Raw genomic sequence first — 16,862 nt, 5'->3', positions numbered from 1 at the left:
AATCCTTCCCATTAATCAGACTTGGTTGAGGAGCTGCCCAACTCAAAGCCTTGACCTTGGGTTGACATGATAATAGCTCATAGCAGAGAACTATACCTTTGCCTGTGTATTTCTTCTTTTTGCTTTGTGAGACGGTGTTGTGGAACTGAAGCTTGATATGTCTCGGCCTCTGTTGTTTACCGGTTCAGTGTCTTTAAAGCGACGAATGCAACAACATGCACCAGCTAATTGTTGGGAGCTTTGGCCATGTGCACCACTCGAGTTTAGTCATTGATAACTTTTGTTTTTTTAATGTTCTTTGCCGCTGGAGGAGTTTAATTAGCATCATTTAACCTCCTAGAGTACATTCTACGGAAGAAAATGTACCACACACACGTATTGAAGCTAACTAAATCTGATTGTGCGGTTTTACTCGCACAAGCTACAGGGCTCATAGAGAAGGGCTCACCTAATAGTAGAAAAATTCTGGAGGACGAGGGCATAATGAATCTCTATCATCTTATTTTATTCAGGTTGTTTTGCTTATCGCTAGTAGGCTAGGGATGTTATTAGTCTTATCATCTTATTTTAAATTAGGTTGTTTTTGTTAAATCTTCTAGTAGGCTAGAGATAGCATGCGAGCATGAACTAAGCCACAAATGCTAGACGAATTGGAAGTTCTGATTTGTAATGTTCTTGATTTAAATATATTAAACTTTTAGTTTTGTTTCAAAAAGATTAGCTACGAAAAGTGACTGACTAAAAATTTCAATCCCATTCCAGCTACTCGTAATCAGGCAACAACATTTTTGCTGAGATTTTAAAAACCGGAAGTGGGGGAAGGGCACTTGAAGCTAGGACCTCAACCTCACCCGTGAGACCAACACCTCCTCAACCGTCCACTAAGATATGATGGCTTTTAAAGGAAAGAGCACACAACGCTGGCTCTAATTATTGCCCTTTGGTCAGATACATTAGTCACAAAAAATATATAGTCACAGCATATGCATATGACAGTTAATTGCTAATAAAGGTCCAATGCATCCCATTGCCAAGACTAGTTCGCACAAGAAATTATCAAAGCTAAATACAAAATCAGTCATAAAACTTTATATCGATTTAACAAATCGATTGTTAACAAAGCCACTGCAAGAGACCATCCACTTTAAGGAGTTGGCGTAATCTGCCCAAGAATCAGACAAGAAACATAGTCCAAGTGGCCAACTTTAACCTTAGTAAGATTGGCAGCAACAGTTGATGAGCTTCCAACCCGGGATACTATCATCATTCACAACCCTCGGAAAACACAACGTATCAATATATATTGCACCCAGTGGGTCCTATTAGTGTCCAATATGAGAGACCTTCCAATATGAGAAACCTAGTCCACGAGGGTACATAGTGCATTAAAATGGTTCTGCTCAAAAAATCTAGATAAGTGCGTCGTGCATCCGTCTGATCCGGTAATGGTTCAGTTCCTTCTGAGTTATCCTTCTGAGTTATCCTGAAACCTCTTCAAGCCCTCTCTCTTCCCCTAATGTAGGATAATTTATCGTATCCACAAAAAAAAAAAAAAAAAAATAGAGAGCAACCTAGTCCATGAGATTGCATGTCCAACGGCTAGGCAGTACATGACACACTTTGTTAGTGATGATCTTTCGTCTCAAACCAGCCTGCATGTCCCTATCAAAACAATTGCAGTCCCGCTTCTCGCTAAACAAAATGCCTGATGTGTCTGAAGCTTTAGCATTTTTTCTCATGTCTCTGGTGCAATTTGAATTGTCCAAAAGTTTAGGTACTCAGAGGTCTGGAATGCTACGATTTCTTCTTCTGTGTATATTGCATTATCCTCAGAAAATAGCCCAGTCATCATCGTCTCCTCTTGTTCTTCAGAAGTGATGCAGCTTGTATAACCATCTTATCAACCTCATCAAGATCAGGTACATTTACACCCTGACCTGATGATTTCTCTTTTCTTGAGTCAGCCGATATTTGACGCACATGCTCTTCAAAATCTTCTATTTCTACATACCTTTGCGGCGGAAACTTTTCAAACACATCTAGATAGAGATGCTGCTCCGACTTCTCCTCATTCTCTGACTCAGACTCAGTTTCAAATATATCTGATAAAGCATCAGAATCTGAATTCAACCCCGAATCCATCATTGAGTCATCATCCTCATTGAGTTCATCACTTTTAGATATCAACTCTTTCAATCTTTCTGATCCCTCCAATGTTAGGTCTGAGGGCGACGTAGAGTCAACAGTTTCAGCAGTTGTTGATTGATTTTCTGCAGAAGCATCAACCTTGCTTTCTACCTGTGCTTGAAGAAGCTCAAGGTCCTGCTCAAGTCTGGGAATATATCTCCTAACAGCTCTTAATGCATCCCTATATTTGGATTTATCCAAAGCCTGCATCCAGAGGCGAATGAGAGTGGAACAAGGACAGAGAGAAGAGACTGGAGCTGAAAATGAAGAATTGTAAACCAGACCCCCAAACAAAATTTAAAAAAAAAAAAAAAAAAAAAAAGAGGGTCAGAACCACAATAAAAGGAGTACAACCTTCTTCCTAGAGAGAGTGCTCCGGGGAGACATTATCTCTGTTGGCGGCTGAGAGTAGTTTTTTCCCCTATACATAATAATAGTGTTGTCATCCTCAATGTCAAGCACAATCCCACCGCTTAATCGTGCCAGCTCAGCAGCAATCTCCCTGACCTCTTCAGGAGAGAATGTCTTCACTACCACTTTCAAAGTCTGATGCTTTTTCCAATGCAAGTGCATATTTAGGATCACACCCTGGTATATGCCTCGCCTTCCAACAGGCACATAATTCTTACATTTCTGACCCATCTTCAAAAAGTAAAAGTGTTCTTCTGGAGTCAATATCTCGGGATCATGTGTAGTTTCAGATGACTCCTTGGGCTCAATCTTTTGAAGAGATTCAACAAGCCTTTCCTCTTTTTTCCGAGCCTAAGATGGAAGATGCAAAAAAAAAAAGCACAAGAGATTCCGTTCGTGGTTAATGCATCTCACACTAGAGCATGACAAAGTGCATCATGAATGTGTTTATAACTGGTCCACCAGTTCGTATTACATCCTCTTCACAATCAGTTATAGTAAGTACAGCTCTCTGCTACATTGATTAGGCTAGACACAAGCAGATGCAAAAAATATTCAAAGAACCTCCATTGAGAATCTGAGATATATAGAGCTAAACCCTTCTAAATCATATCCATATACACAGGGAATAAAACAGGGGAAAAAAAAAACTTGGGATCTGAATGGCAAGCTGTCGTAAGCAACATATATCCAGTACTGTACTTTATAAGAGTGGCAAAGTCTTTACCATTTTCAATTTGTAAACAATTTTTTCTTCGGCAGTCATTCTCTCATAGTCTTTCTTCTTCTTCCACCTGAAGAACTTCAACCACCTCACCACAGCCCTTTTTCCCTTGAGTTTCTTCCTCTTCTTCTTTACCTCACTGAAACCATCCCCACCATCACCAACATTTCCATTGCTGTCAACAGCTTTATCTGCACTGCTTAAAGATCGACCAGAATGTATCCACGAAATACCTCCAAGATTGCACTTTTGGAATCCATAACCTTGCCCAATTAAGGATTCTCTACCAAAATCCTTGCACAAAACGCCACAGACACTACTATACAATAAGATTCAATATGAACCCAGAAATTGATTATGCGATAAAACAAACCTAATTTGCAAAAATAAAAAATGCAGACTACTAAAATATATATGTGTCATTACCTGGGCTTGGAAATAATGGAATTAGATAAGTAAGGCAAGAAGAACAAATGATTAGACTGATTAGAGAATAGATGTCTAAGTTTTGCTGAAGCAGAATTTAATCTCCTAACCATCATCTTGGAGTCCAACAATTGTAAGGGAACAGAAAGCAGTGAAGAGTATCCGATCTTTCTTTGCGGGAAAAGGGGGGTTTTTTGGCCTTTGCATATGTTTGCGTAGATTGGGCTTCATTCGGAAGTTGGGCTTTCATTCGCCTGAATTTCGAGGTTCAAACGAAAGACAGAAGGAGAAAAAAGAAAAGAAAAGAAAAAACTATTTCTTGGCAATCTTTCCACTTCCTCAACAAATTTTTTGAGATCAGGTGATATTTCTTGTCTATTCATCGCTTTTCTTCTAAACCAGTATTGATTGACTAATATAGACCAAAATTTATCTATTATTGTTTATTCTAACTATGCTGTTCTTCAAGTGTCAATTGATTGGTATATATCTCTAGTAGATTACTGTTGTTTGTTGCTGATAATTGACTCTTTTTTTTTTTTTTTTTTTTGAAATTAGTCTAGGTGTGGGGTCTTGCACCATAGCCTTTTCCTTATAATTGGTGTTCTATTAAAACCGATCTTTTTGCTATCCCTGCTGCAATTACCATCCCAATACATTTTGTACTACCAAGCAGCTCAAAATGTTCCAAGAAGCAACTCCTCAAGACATGCAAGGGAGCCTTGGGACTGTATGATTAAGGCATGAAACTTAGCTGGTTTGAAAGTGCTCTCACCAATTGAAAAGCTTCATCCAAATGAAAATATACAAGCCACGGTCTTCACGGCTATATACAAGACAAGAGTCCACAAATCCTCTCACAAAAGAGAAGATCAAATTACAGAACACAAAAACTAATAATGTTAGTGACTTATTAGGAAAAAAAAAAAAGAAACAGAGAAGAAAATGGCCAGAGAAGATCCATTCCCCAGAAACTAACTAAAAGAAAAATCTAAATCATTACAAGCCCACTATTACATGAAACTTTTGCACATTAGTATTAAAGCCACAAATACGATTCCATCTGCGGAAGTTGGAGAGATGCAATTAGCGCAGCATCACTCATTGGAGGTCTCCTTTATATGATGAAGAAAGGTTGTTCCTCCATGAAATCTCCTTCTACAATAGTTATTAAAGTCAAAGCCAAATTATTAACTTAAATTACGTAATTAATAGTAGTATTTCTCAAGAAACCCTTTTCTCTTCTTTCTATTTTGAAAGAAAAATAATTCTTTTTCCCGGGTCGACCTCAAGTTAAGGCAGCAAATCCACCACCCTTCATCATCTGCCTGAATTCCCTGTAATTTACCATTCCATCTCCATCCACGTCAACTTTCTTGATCATCAACTTGCAGTCTTCCAAGGTTCTCCCTTGTTTCAACCCTAGCGACGACAACACCGATCTCAACTCTTCCACCGTAATAAATCCGTCTCCGTTTTGATCAAAAACGTTGAAAGCTTCCCTCATGTCCTCCTCCTCGTCTCTCTCGTCCATTATTGTTTGGTACAACGACCCAAACTCGTCGATATCTACATATCCGTCTCGGTTAACGTCAATCTTATCGATCATTTGGATGAGATCTTTTTCTGGGATGTAAATTCCCAAGTTCTGTAGCGAGTCATTCAGCTCTTTCTTTGTAATTTTTCCGTCGCCGTTGCGGTCGAACATTTGGAAAACCCGACGGAGCTCTCCCGGATCCATTTCTTAAACCGGCTAATTTTTGTTTATCAACAACACATACCAGATGGCTTTAGGTACGCTGGATGCAGCTTAAAGAGGAACACAAAGAAACAATGACAACAATTTTACATGTTATACAGATAGAGGGAAAAAAAAATCACTAGGAAAAAAAAGGAAGAGATGCTAACAAATTTTGAGGATTATGGGAAAGCCAAAGGGAAGGTCGAAATTCCCGGGGAAAATGGTTGGCAAATTGTGTTAGAGATAGAGATATATATATATATATATACACATATACACGCATGCACAGGGCTTTATGATGAATGTAAAGGGACTTGAGGATACCCACTAAAGTCGTCTAATGACTGGTTAAAAGTTGTGGAATTGAATTGGGGATTTTGGTTTTTGTAGAATGCAATAGAATATGAATACTCGTACCGTACGATAATTGACGCATTCTGGATACATAGGCTGACTGACAGACTGTAACAGTCAAAGTAAACCCATCAGTCTAGACTTTTTCAAAAGCTCCTCAGACCATTGAGGATTTTTTTTTTTTGGTCAAACTTCAACTGCATTATATAGACCATTGAGGATTTGAAGACTAGCATATTGATAAGTTGTCAATCTGCTTATATATTTTGTCGAATTTTACCGTGGTGACATTATAGTAGCGAGAACGAAACCCAAATAATTAGATTTAATTGTTGAGATTCGAACTACGTCTTCGACCTGCGAGTCTGAAGTGTCTTACATTAGTGATGCTGCATCCATCAGAAAAAAAAAAAAAATAGTGATGCAAAAGATAAGAAAAATTGACCCAATATTTTATCAAAAGGCAGCCTGCCAAGTTTTGCACGTCACACCATTTTTTATTTTTAGTCCAGAGGAATTATTCTCAAGTGTTCAATTCGTTGCTTGAGTCAGACATCAATACATTTATCAGCCTAGGAACTTTTTCAGTTCTGTGCAGAATTCACTTATCCATGATTCCACAAGTCATGGTGCACAAGCAATAATCTAATGTGATGGCTATAATTCGAACTGATGAAATGTCGTGAATCATTAATTGCACAAGTTGCTGATACAAGCCAGACCAGTAAGACCATGATCACCTTATTTCAGGGCAAGAAAACTGCCCATCTCAGGACATCTAAACAGCAACAGCTTCTGCTTTTCAAAGACCCACATATATATATATGGTCCAATCTACAGCTAAGCCATTGGAGTCTACCTCATACTTGATAGTGAAAGTCAATATACATATATATTTTAAAAGGTCCAAAATGGTGGATTAATTTCTCTATATATTGGTGGCAAAAAAACTGGTCAATTGTCACTGTCGGAATCTATATGTACTAATACATGCCCACCAAACTGAGTTAGTTCGATGGGTAAAATGATTTTTTTTTTAAATTATCACAACTGGCCATCGTGCTGAGTCAACACGACAGCCATTAAAATTTTTTATTTCATGAATTACGAGCCCGCATTGCCAAAAAAAAAACACGACGACCTCCAAACATTATTAGTCTTTTTGTAGGAAAATCTCTTCATATCGATGGAGTGTCAATTTTTCTCTTAATATCTTTTTTTTGGATAACCTTAAATTATGTAAACCATCTAATTTTAATTATCCATCCAATTATTTTTACTTCTTAATTAAATAAACAGCAAATGTTATTTGACTTCATCACGTAGGCCATGCTCGTGACGTCTACTTCCACGAGATGATGCCCGTGTTTGGCTGGGAAGACGTCCAACTGACCTTTGGTGAGGGATATTGTGCGACATAGAGGCACCACTGTCCTGTCGCTCCGTGGGCTCGAAAATCATGCGATCAAATCGCCGAAGGTACTGCATAGACCCGAATGCTTCATCCGCAATCATCACTAGACTCGGATGAAAACTATGTGTAGGGTCATCATGCTGGAGCCCGTCCAAAGATTGGTGGGCAATGCGATGCATACTATCCATCTGTTTTCATGAATATACACAAACGGTTAGCATTTCGGTGAGAATAGAAAACAACTTTTACAAAATACGCTTCTTCGAATATCAAAATTAACAAGAAAATCACCAGATACTCGAACTGTCCTGAAGCCTCATAGTGCACGTGCCCGGACTGCGGATGCTTGCGAAGTGGAGGTGTAATATACAAGACGGTGTGACGATGATACCAGCTTAGATAGTCGTTTGAAGGACTGAATGTATGCGTCGACTCTCCTGAAACTTCAGCATTAGCACGGTCATTCCAATGACCTATCCAAACACTATGAAATTCAGCCCAATTTCTTCCTGCAAATCCGGCCAAACCAAGTTGATGCAATCCCCCCCGATCAGTGTCAACGCTCTGGGGAATGTTTTGCTTCATTCCGAATTGACGCAAGACTCGATCTGGGAAATAAAACTCAACAATGTGCCAAAATATCAGCGGGACCCTTGCCCTCCATATACGTGCGCCTCGTCTGCAATATTCGGGCAAAGATGCTAGTACATCATCAGGGTATGGCATCCAGATGAACTGTCAAAAGAGTAAACTAGTAAGGAGTTTATGAATTTTATAATTTATAATAGCTAATCGTTAATTGAGTGGAATTGCCAAAATACTTGATCCATCCGTAGCAAAGATAGTTGCTCTCGATAATATGATACGTCCTGACTAGGAGGGTCAACCCCAGTACGCTCGGCTGACCATCTCCCTCCTCTAGGATAATCACCAGTCAATCGTGGAAGAGATACGTCAGGACGAATTGTCGGAATCCGCTCCCACGCCCATAGCTGTTACATTAATAAAATCATGATGCTACGAACACTCTTATGCACATTCCAATAGTACGAAATGATGTATTATGTAATAAGCATGTAATTATTTACCTGTAGTAACAAGTATGGTCCACCAGTGGTATTCTGCCCCACATGCGATGCATGACACATACGTGAGTATAAACAGGCCAGTACTGCACTCCCCCAACTGTACTTACTCATGGCCTCCAAATCACGCACATAATCGAGCCAGTTAAGGCTAACAACATTACCACATGAGTCTGCAAATAGCAACCCGCCTAATAAAATTAGAATGCACATTCGAGCATACTGGCGAACCATCTCATCTGGAGCATCTGGCGGTAATTGTGTTCCTAGTCGTGCATACATAGATGACATCTTTAGCCGCCCTTCCCTGAAACAATTATCCTCTGGCCAAAATCCCAAAACCTCTTGAACTAGATGTTTGCGCTGAAGTGGACTTCGTTTAACATGGATCAAAGTAACCGGCAACCCATCCACGGGCAAGCCCCATAGTACCTCAACATCCTGCAATGTGACAGTCGCCTCACCCATAACAGGAAGATGAAATGTGTGTGTCTCCTGTCTCCAGCGCTCAACTAGCGCGGTGATCAAGCCATGGTTTACCTGAAGATAACCGGCCCTACGTACCCCACCAAAACCAGCTATGTCAATGTAGCGAGATATTCGAGGGTCAGAATGTCTAAAGATATCAAAAAACTTTTTATCACAACGTCTCACATCAAGGACGTCGCCTGCGCCATGAAAGACCGCAGTGGATCTGTGATGCGTCTGCAGATACAAAACGCTCGGATCAATCGGACCGGGATGCGGAGGTGGTGTGCTTCTAGAACGTAGATGTGGTGCTACACTAGGACCCGCATGTTCATGAGTGGTAGCCCCTTCGCCTAAGTTGCCTGCCTGCCCAGATGTATCATATTCATGGTCATTATCACCAAAATCATCAGCCTCTGGTTCTGGTTCAAGTGTGCTTCTAGAACGTAGATGTGGTGCTACACTAGGACTCGCGTGATCATGAGTGGTAGCCCCTTCGCCTGAGTTGCCTGCCTGCCCAGATGTATCATATTCATGGTCATTATCACCAAAATCATCAGCCTCTGGTTCTGGTTCAGAGTCCACATCCACATCTACCAACTCAATATCAGTATTTGTTGCAGCATCAAGCACTGTAGCTGCATTAGTGTTCGAATCACGAGTCTCCAATGTTGGCATGTGACTACTACTGGGACAATCCTTCTCTATACGGTGCTCACTACCTCTTTTTCGTCCTCTTTGAGCCTGTTGGACATCTCTATGTGGACTTGCTATTGGCAAGGTCTGATTATCACATTGTCTCAAACCTAAGAGCTCCTCCACCTCCACATAAATCTCAGTGGCATGCCCACTTTTGGCTTTTAAAAAGTACATTCCATCAACTCCATTATCATCTACCAAAGGCATCGCACCAAACACACCATGTTGCACACAATTTCGAAATATCAAACTAATCTTATGTCGATTCTGGTCTAGACCCATAATGCTGTATACTTTGTCTATCAACTCATTAAAGCCTACCCTTTCTCTAAGGAACATAACCTTTTTCGGCATCGGGGGATCGTAAAACATTGATCCTCCAGCATATATAATTTTGCCTCCCCAATAAAGTTGAATTACCAAGGAATTATCGCTTGACATGTTCCACCTAATCTAGCATAACATTAATTTAATAATCTCATTATCAATTAAAATTACATGTTAAAACTACATTAATTACACCAAGTTAAATCAATAACTACAATAATTACACATATCTAAATAATTAATTAGATTAATTACACTTATTTAAATTATTAACTACATTGATTACACCTATTTGCACTATTAATCAAACATAATTAATTACATTTAAAACTACAGTAATTACCCCTGCATTAATTTTTTCTTACTCCCATATTCTACCAATTCAATTATAACCTAAATAATCTAACTAAGCAGGAGGTCAAATAATTATATTAATTACCAGTTTTAACTACATTAATTACACCTACTTGAAGTCTTAACTGATTAATTACACTTAATTGAATGATTAACTACACTTAATTGATTGCACTTATGTATATTATAAATTTCTTGTAATTAATTTATTTATCTACAAGTCAAAACTATATTAATTACACCTAAATTAATTTATTTATAATCCTGTAGTTAGCCCATTAAATTAGTAACTAATTAAACTAATCACATGGCCAATTAAAAAATTTAATATTATAAAATTACGTTAGTACTACGTTGATTTCATCTATTTATAAAAAAAAAAAAGTACGAATAAAATATTTATACTATATTAATTTGCTCTTCAATATCATATACATTAAATAAATTATGAATTCTAAATTATTTTATTGTTATGAACCATTATTTTAAATTTATTAACTGTTAATTTACATGGTTGGACTAGAACAACATAACATAAAACAATATTACAAAATTTACCATACAATAATATAGAATACATTCTCTGTTTAAAACCAACTACATAAAATTAAATAAGACAATCAAGAAAGTACATACAAATAAGATTAAACAAGTATTCCACTTGCCTCAAGATTTGTTTGCCTTGTGGTGCCTGACACTCGAAAATATGACGGGGTGTTTTGTGGTGACGCGAGAGGAGCAGACGGATTCCCTTTCCAGCTGACCTTACTGAATGTGAATGTGAATGTGAATGAGAGTTCCTTTTTGTTAGAGGGGGAGAGAGTCGAAAGGAGAAAGAGCGTCCCGTCCGGTGCAACGAAGAAGCTCTGTGAGAGAGAGAGAGAGAGAGAGAGAGGAGAAAAAAGGTAATCTTAGAGAGAGAGAGATAGGAAGGTTCTGACTTCTGAGAAATGAGCTTTACAGGGCTAGAAGTGGTACTAATTGATGATCTAGCCGTTGATCAGCGAACAGTACCCAATGGCTATTTTTTAAAATTATTAAAAAAAAATCTGTTAACCCACCCAACATGCCTGGTCTAAGTTTTTTCAAAAAAATAAATATTTTGGTGCCCTGTGCTGACTCAGCACAACCGCGCTTTGTAATTTATTATCTATTACATAGTGGAGTACAATGTATGTATAATACGGATTCGGTAGGTTCACATTCAGTCCATTGCGGCATGACTTCTTCGCGTTTGATTCATCACCGAACAATTAAAAGTTTTGAAATCCCATTTACCGACCGACCTTCTCGTTTGGGGATTGTGGGAAGTGGGAAACATTTGCCATCAAGTTAGCTTTAAGTTGTTTGTTAAGCAGAGCAGCAAAATTCCCATCTTGAAGGAATCCAATCGCAATAACTATTTTGCTCATCTCAGAATGATCAAACAGCGAAACAAATGAATGATTAAGGAAAAGAATGGATAAATGTAATCCAACCATGTGTCCATTGAGATCATAGGATTTGAAGAAAAGATCTAATGGACGAGCTAATTGGAATCACAGAACTCAAATAAGTAAGAGTTCCGCCTTTTTTTTAATTTGGCAAACGAAGAAATTGCCACAAAACACTTGCATACAGTTTTGGGACAGAGTGCGGTTGCCCGAACAAACTACCTACAAGCTTAAGCGCCCCCCCAACCTTTTCCCAGAAAATAGAAGAAAAAGACCAAAAACTCCCAATCCCAATTACTCCTTAGAAAATATTACCAAGCAAAAGAAAAACGCGGAAAAAAAAGGAGAGTAAAAGTAAAGCAGCAGCAGCAGCAGTATGTACCAGTAGAAAAAGGGCCTGAAAAATCAGCTAAGCATCAGATCCAGGCGAGTGATACTGGCGACTTTCTTATCGCAAGATTTTTTTGAAATTAATTGCCTGGCCCGCTTTTTAGCAATCGGATCCAGCCAAGAAGCTGACTTGCTTCTCTTTGTTTTGATGGTTTTTTTTTTAAATGATGAAAAACAGAAGAAAATAAAAACTCTTTTTTTTTTCGTCTTTTTCCCTCGCTAAGACCAGGCAAACACTAGGAATGGTGGTATTTTTCCAGAAAGCAAAACGCATATAACAAACAAGGGAAGGGGAGATGACTACTGATCAGAGAAAAGAGAAAAATAGCTTACGCCTGATGCCGCTCCAGCGGTTCAAAGCTTGGTTCCGGCGAAAGGATATATAGAGGAAGGAGCCCTCACTATCGAATACAGGGGGAATACATTTAACAACCGAAGAACAACGGTGGATATTAGGGTTCTACGTTTCAGATGGGCTTTTTTAGTTCGACCCATTTTTGTTGGGATTAAATTGGCAAGCGGTCGCATGCTTTGGGCTTAGCATAACTGAAGTGGCGACGGCCTTCATTTTTGGACAATCATTGCTTTTGTGCCACTTTTTTCATCCCAATTATTTTGTATGTTTCGAGGAAATCAATTTTTTAAATAGTAATTCAATTGTGATGTTTGTACTTTTCTTTTTAACGTTATCATCATAAATTTAAAATTTAAATTTAAATATGAATAATAACATGTATATAATTAAAAAATGAACTATATCAGAATGTGATAAAAAGTGATTTGACTTTCCCAACACGAGTAGTTTAATATAGTTTCTCTATTATTTGAAATTAAAGTTTGAGATGAACTTTAATTGCTTCCGTCTATTTTTCCATGTTTATTAGTACACAACTATGGCTCTATATGGATTTGAAAATTTGTTTTGCTATGGCTCTATCCGAGAAGTCTTTTGAACAAAATAGATATCTTCAATATAATATGGTATGGTGATTATTAATGAGATCAGCGTCTCTTTATTTCTTTACTAAGGAAAAATACTATTGGAATTTGTCTTCCATTCTTATTGATGAGTCTGTGCGTACCAAACAAAAATCTTTATAATGATTCCCATTGCTTCCGCAAATCAAACACTTGAAAGAAATGGTTTAAACCCATTCCAATTGAGGAACTTTCCATGATGATTGCCATTGCCATTGCCATTGCCATTGCCATTCAAGAGTAGCAACCAACTGGGAGGTTAATAGCTTTGTAGTTAATCTCCTCCTAACTGGAAATTAAGAATCGAGCTGGTAGGGATGTTCACAAATTACCATTTTCACTATTGACATCTTTTTTTGTGATTTTTTAAAGGCAACAGCACTGCTGGTTGGCCATACCATCATCCAAAAAGTTTACTATTTCATTCCATCCCGAAAGTACTAAAGTCGAAACAAAACGAACGGGAAGCAGGAACACCCCGAACATATGCTCTCTCTTGCTGAGTTGAAAGTTGGCAACTGTATTAGCCTTCAATAGATGAGGTTCAAGTGGGACTTAATATTAAACCTATCTCTGCTGGTGTGAACCTATCTAATATCTATACATTAGCCTTCAACCACCCGTCATCTTTAATTTCTATGCTAGCGTGAACATTCGGTCTGGATAGTTGGATAACCGCAGAAGCTCTGCTTCTTGTTTACAAGAGACAATTCGCAAATCACAATGTCAAGGACATCTTTGAAGAGCTGCTCAAAATAAACCACTGCACAAGGAGAAATAGTCACCAAGGGCAAAGGAGAGGAGCAAAATATGTATAAAGAGATAAGGGCGATAAAGAGACAAATAAAAAGGAAAATAAAGATAAAGAGAATTAGTAGCGCTAAAAAGACCACATTCCAACGGATGAGGTGGATGAGACTATCTTTAAGATCAGGAAAGCTCACAAACTAAACACATCTGCTAAACGGAAAGCCTAACTCAATCTCAAATGGCAGCTAGTACTCATATACAACATATGCAACAATGTAACTTGGAGCTTTAAACACAGCAAATATATGCCCACTCATCGATTAGCCTACTAATATTCAGGGTAAAGCTACTTAAATAGAAGACAAAAGAGACAGAGAAGAGGGTGGAAGCAGTAGAGGAAGAGAATTTCGAAAACTTTATAATGCAATTTCATGACAAGCCATCCATACCACAAACAATAGTCAAATACAATGCAGAGAAGTTTCTTCAAAATTCTCCCTAAACCAATTATAAGGATAAATTGCCTCCACCATACTTGTTACAAACATTTTTTAAGAAAATAAAACAAATACTATCTTTAACCACAATCAAGAGTGCATACAAATCCATCCAGGGAAAAAGTAGTGCTTAGAACAAGAGAGACAGAGAGAGAGAAAAGAGCTATTTAACACATAAACTTCTTCCAAAGGCATATGCAGTATAACATACAGCAAATTTAGCTGAAAACCCGCATTCTTGTGACCCGCTACCCAAGTTCCTTACTGGTTCACTGTAATAACACATTGAGGAAAAAGGTTCATCAATTGTCTTTAAACCAAACCCTACTCCATCAAGTTAAAAATGGATGATACATTGGGTGCCAGGTGATTTAACCAGTATAGACATCTCATTGTACCGTTGCAGTAGCCTTAAATAGGAATACTAAGAAAAATGTGTCATGAGAACCCAGATTACAAATGAATACCTAGTGAAAGATAAGATTCTCAGATTGTTATAGAACTTCATTTGGCAAGCAAATAGAGATGGCATACTTTGATCTCCTCTTCCCCCACTCCTTTCTTTTACCAACAATCAACCCACCTAACAACTAAACCCAGATAGAAGAGAAGGAAAGCATCTACAACCAAAAATCAGGAAGAAAAGAAAAAAAGAAACTTATACATAGAATGAATTCCAAAGAAGGTAACCTGCAATTATAATGGCGAACTCTAAAAAAAAAAAAAAAATCTCCCTTTTCACATTCAACTGGCTACTGTAATCAGTGCAACAAAAAGCTGACTGAAACTCGTCAATCACTAGCCCAGAGCACATAGGCATCAAAACTTCTCAGAAGCAGAGCAAACTACAAAAGCTCGACAGCTTCACTACTTTATCTTCTATGGCAAACTCTCCTTTCATTTAACGTCAACAGTGGAAAATGCGGGCCAGATGCAAATCTCTAAAAGATTCTAGATAACATAGGAAGACATACAACTGTGAGTCTGTGATGCAACAGTAAAGAAAAAGTAAACTAAGAGCCACTGAATACTGGAAGTGAAAGAAGAAAACTTCAGAATGAACAATCCAATTGTCAGGACTAAGCGTTCGATAAACATAACTTGAAGTAATTCTCCATACATCAAATTGGAGAAAACTTTTACCCAAATTTGCCAAATCAGTCCAAAACATTCCACCAAAATCTCAGCTTTTAAGTGTCCCCCAATATGCATACACATTATTTCCACAAAGAAAAAAGAAGCATTAGGTTTTCATTTCGTGAATCAACCTTACAGAAAATGCCTTCCATTTGTCAATGTACCAAGAGACCTTTACGGAATATCCCATGGCTTGGGCTCCGGCAAAGCAACGACCATCCCCTGAAGCTCAGGGGTGAGAACCACCTGACATCCAAGCCGAGAGTGTTTGTTCAAAACCCTAACCCGAGAATTCCTCTTCAGCACATACTGCTCGTCATAAGTAGGAGGCGGCAGCTTCTCGAGCCACTCCTGAGCGATGTGGACCTCGCACTCAGCCGAGCAAGCGTCAATCTCCTCAAGCCGGTGGGAAGCCGGGTCGATTAAGCCGTGGTTAGCCAAAGCTTTTAGGAGAGTTTGACCCGAGAGACCGACTACTTCTCGCTTAATGCCGTCCGGATCGACTACGGAAAGCTTGACGATGCGATCCGCAACCTTAGCTGAGGGGGATGAGGAAAGGGAGGCGGAAGAGCGGTTGATTATGGCTCTGGAGCAAAGGGATAAGGAGGGGCTTTTGGAGACCTGAGAAGCGAGTCTCTGCAGAGCTGCGATCGCCATTGTTGCTGTTGGAGGACTGGAAGAAGGTCCGAGGGTTTCATAAAATGGGAAATTTACCTTTGTTAAAAGCGCGCAATTTGATATTCTTCTCTGCGTCGTCTATTACTACGTCGTTTAGATGGTCCTCATAATTGCAGACCGTGCGACATCGTTTTTGCAATCCCAAAATTGTTGAACGTGCGACATCTTTTTTTGGAAACGCTTTGCCACGTTTGGATAGAAGATTATTTGAAATAATTTTTTTAAAAATATACTGTAAAATTTTTTATGTGATATATTTTAGATAAAAAAAAATATATTAACGATATAAGTAAATCAGTGTATGTGAATAAGATATAAATCAAACACAATTTTTTCGAGAAAAAGTCCGATAAGAAAACGTTATTGCGTAAAGACAAGAAAAGCAGGGAGGTGAAAAGTTTTCTTTGCTCTTGTACTCTTTGTAGTATTAAGTTATAGGAGAAGTATTACTGTAAAGGGCAAATTATCCAATTGGTCCTTTAATTATTTGTCTAGGTAAAATTAAGCCCCTCATCTATTTTTTGATGACTTTAAGCCCTTGAACTTGTAAAAGTGGAAAACCGTGGCTCTTTTAGCCAGTTTCTCCGGTTTTGCAATCGGAGGACCAATTCACACGAATGCAAGTGTGCTTCTTCAAAGGGCATTTTTGTCCGCATATTCTAAACAAAAAGGGCACAACTCCTCCCTCCTTTCCATTTTTCGAACCCAACCCAACCCAACTGCTAGTCGAAACTTCACAGCAACAATGGAGTGGCAAGAGAAAATCTTTCCTACATTTTCCTTACCCATTTTCATTTTCCCTTAAGGAT

The 16,862-nt window shown here is 38.4% G+C and overlaps 4 protein-coding genes across 6 annotated transcripts; all 4 read right to left on the bottom strand.

Moving 5' to 3' along the window:
• Positions 1–996: 996 nt before the first annotated feature.
• LOC113778243 (uncharacterized CRM domain-containing protein At3g25440, chloroplastic) lies at positions 997–4,006 on the bottom strand. Of its 2 annotated transcripts, none has more exons than XM_027323612.1 (4): positions 3,749–4,006; positions 3,326–3,641; positions 2,542–2,949; positions 997–2,391 (listed from the first exon to the last, which is right to left on the bottom strand). In XM_027323612.1, the coding sequence occupies exons 1-4, from the start codon at positions 3,862–3,864 to the stop codon at positions 1,849–1,851; spliced, it is 1,383 nt and encodes a 460-aa protein (XP_027179413.1). In that variant the 5' UTR covers positions 3,865–4,006; the 3' UTR covers positions 997–1,848. The 2 variants fall into 2 exon arrangements, with proteins under 2 accessions (XP_027179413.1, XP_027179493.1); XM_027323692.1 differs by having other exon boundaries at positions 3,326–3,638.
• Positions 4,007–4,545: 539 nt separating this feature from the next.
• LOC113781084 (calmodulin-like protein 3) lies at positions 4,546–5,716 on the bottom strand. Its single transcript, XM_027326931.1, has one exon. It carries the CDS (start codon positions 5,487–5,489, stop codon positions 5,037–5,039), a length of 453 nt encoding a protein of 150 aa, XP_027182732.1. The 5' UTR covers positions 5,490–5,716; the 3' UTR covers positions 4,546–5,036.
• A 633-nt stretch (positions 5,717–6,349) lies between these two features.
• LOC113780421 (serine/threonine-protein phosphatase 7 long form homolog) lies at positions 6,350–12,464 on the bottom strand. 2 transcript variants are annotated; one of them, XM_027326230.1, is made up of 6 exons: positions 12,006–12,464; positions 10,856–11,056; positions 8,346–9,957; positions 8,079–8,249; positions 7,549–7,992; positions 6,350–7,445 (listed from the first exon to the last, which is right to left on the bottom strand). In XM_027326230.1, exons 3-6 carry the CDS (start codon positions 9,948–9,950, stop codon positions 7,149–7,151), a joined length of 2,517 nt encoding a protein of 838 aa, XP_027182031.1. In that variant the 5' UTR covers positions 9,951–9,957; positions 10,856–11,056; positions 12,006–12,464; the 3' UTR covers positions 6,350–7,148. The 2 variants fall into 2 exon arrangements, with proteins under 2 accessions (XP_027182031.1, XP_027182028.1); XM_027326227.1 differs by having other exon boundaries at positions 12,347–12,464.
• A 2,778-nt stretch (positions 12,465–15,242) lies between these two features.
• LOC113761605 (ferredoxin-2, mitochondrial) lies at positions 15,243–16,084 on the bottom strand. The gene has a single exon (XM_027304677.1). It carries the CDS (start codon positions 16,030–16,032, stop codon positions 15,550–15,552), a length of 483 nt encoding a protein of 160 aa, XP_027160478.1. The 5' UTR covers positions 16,033–16,084; the 3' UTR covers positions 15,243–15,549.
• Positions 16,085–16,862: the final 778 nt, after the last annotated feature.

The sequence above is a fragment of the Coffea eugenioides genome, chromosome 1 (assembly GCF_003713205.1).
Source record: "Coffea eugenioides isolate CCC68of chromosome 1, Ceug_1.0, whole genome shotgun sequence".
NCBI classification, from domain to species: domain Eukaryota; kingdom Viridiplantae; phylum Streptophyta; class Magnoliopsida; order Gentianales; family Rubiaceae; genus Coffea; species Coffea eugenioides.
This window is presented reverse-complemented; position numbering and strand designations above follow the sequence as displayed.

Coding starts and splice junctions, on each gene's coding strand:
- LOC113778243 (XM_027323612.1), bottom strand. CDS start 3,864: ATGATGGTTAGGAGATTAAATTCTGCTTCAGCAAAACTTAGACATCTA. Junction 3,642..3,748: donor TCCATTATTTCCAAGCCCAG/GTAATGACACAT, acceptor CTTATTGTATAG/TAGTGTCTGTGGCGTTTTGT. Junction 2,392..2,541: donor GCACTCTCTCTAGGAAGAAG/GTTGTACTCCTT, acceptor CTCTGGATGCAG/GCTTTGGATAAATCCAAATA.
- LOC113781084 (XM_027326931.1), bottom strand. CDS start 5,489: ATGGATCCGGGAGAGCTCCGTCGGGTTTTCCAAATGTTCGACCGCAAC.
- LOC113780421 (XM_027326230.1), bottom strand. CDS start 9,950: ATGTCAAGCGATAATTCCTTGGTAATTCAACTTTATTGGGGAGGCAAA. Junction 8,250..8,345: donor GACCATACTTGTTACTACAG/GTAAATAATTAC, acceptor TTAATGTAACAG/CTATGGGCGTGGGAGCGGAT. Junction 7,446..7,548: donor CAGGACAGTTCGAGTATCTG/GTGATTTTCTTG, acceptor TCATGAAAACAG/ATGGATAGTATGCATCGCAT.
- LOC113761605 (XM_027304677.1), bottom strand. CDS start 16,032: ATGGCGATCGCAGCTCTGCAGAGACTCGCTTCTCAGGTCTCCAAAAGC.